Source organism: Opisthorchis viverrini, assembly GCF_000715545.1.
Source record: "Opisthorchis viverrini unplaced genomic scaffold opera_v5_415, whole genome shotgun sequence".
Classification (NCBI taxonomy): Eukaryota; Metazoa; Platyhelminthes; class Trematoda; order Opisthorchiida; family Opisthorchiidae; genus Opisthorchis; species Opisthorchis viverrini.
This window is the reverse complement of record NW_008752070.1, coordinates 17182-18430: the sequence shown is the minus strand read 5'-3', so window position 1 is coordinate 18430 and position 1249 is coordinate 17182. Positions and strand designations below refer to the sequence as shown.

General features: G+C 45.4%; 1 protein-coding gene across 1 annotated transcript in view; it reads right to left on the bottom strand.

Moving 5' to 3' along the window:
• T265_15259 (hypothetical protein) overlaps positions 1-434 on the bottom strand; it is a gene marked incomplete at both ends in the record, with an annotated part of 17413 nt that extends 16979 nt beyond the window's left edge. The window contains one exon of the mRNA XM_009177310.1: positions 283-434. Coding sequence (XP_009175574.1) covers positions 283-426 — 144 coding nt within the window. The remainder of the gene's footprint in view (positions 1-282) is intronic.
• Positions 435-1249: the final 815 nt, after the last annotated feature.

The following is a 1249-nucleotide window of genomic DNA, read 5'->3' as shown; positions in this document are numbered from 1 at the left end:
GGAGTGGAATTCAGCGATTTAAACCGAGAGGTCTCTCGTAAGCGGGACTATTGACGGGGCTGTCATATATATATATATATATATATATATATATATATATATAAAGATAATCACCCAACTGTAGAACTCTTTGGATGCATAGCTGCCATGCCAACCGAAAGAAGCACGAAGGCTGGGATACTGCTAGGTTGCTCAAGCTTTAACAGGAGAAATCAAGATGCAGAGGTTGAGTTCGAACCACAGACCTTCCGGTCAACATATTCGCCAAAAAACAAAACCCACCTTGATGATTGGGCCGACACTGGACTTGCCCAAAACAAACAGCTGGCCTTGATATATTCTGTTGGCTCCCAGCTCCCCAGCATGATCGACTCGAATGATGCGGTCAATGAGTGCAGAACGCCTGGACAGACTTCGTAAGGACATAAGATAGCTGAAATAATAAATAGAGTAGAATTTCAGTGTGATATACAGAGCAAACCGAAATTTGTGTGTCAGCCCTTCCTTCCCCAACAAGATAAGGATATCATCAATCAAGGACAAAAACCTCGCAAGAAAGGTTCGTTATTGAACAAAGCAACAACTTCCATGTGACTTTTCATATCGTACGTCCAGTGGTCGCTTGAAACAGGCTTCGGAGTGGTTTTCGATAAAAGTTTCGAAAATACTATTCCAGCCAGCCATTGTATGGACACCAATACGCAAGGGGAAACGGGGTCATACGCCGAAGCCAGGGTTGTATATATTCCGAAGTGCATATACTGAATTAGAGCCTGTCCGCTGGACCCTCTCCAGCAAGATTGATTTTGATTCGTGCCTCTGATGCCTGGCCACAATTGCCTTCGTCTCCCATTTCCCGGTAAATGAAGTAACTGGGACTGGCATAGATGGGGAACACGTCAGCTGATCAATTCAACTAAAAAGAGTGTCAGGTGGTGCGAAATCCCTATTACAGTATAGGACGCACATGATCTGTGGTGTGTCGTTGTGTCGTTCAGCTGTAACACCCTTTCGGCGCCTAGCTGCCATGCCACACGAAAAAAGCACGAGGGCTGGGTTACTGCCAGGTTGCCCAAGCCTAGACAGGGGAAGTCGAGAGGCAGAGGTCGGGCTCGAACAAGGATCTAAACGCATCAAGTTATTCTGACGAAAGGCGCCTTATTGAGGCAATGATCAAATTGTCTGAGGTAACCATTTTTAACGTATCTGAAAGTATCTTAAGGTTAGGAGACACCAGAATTCCGTGACG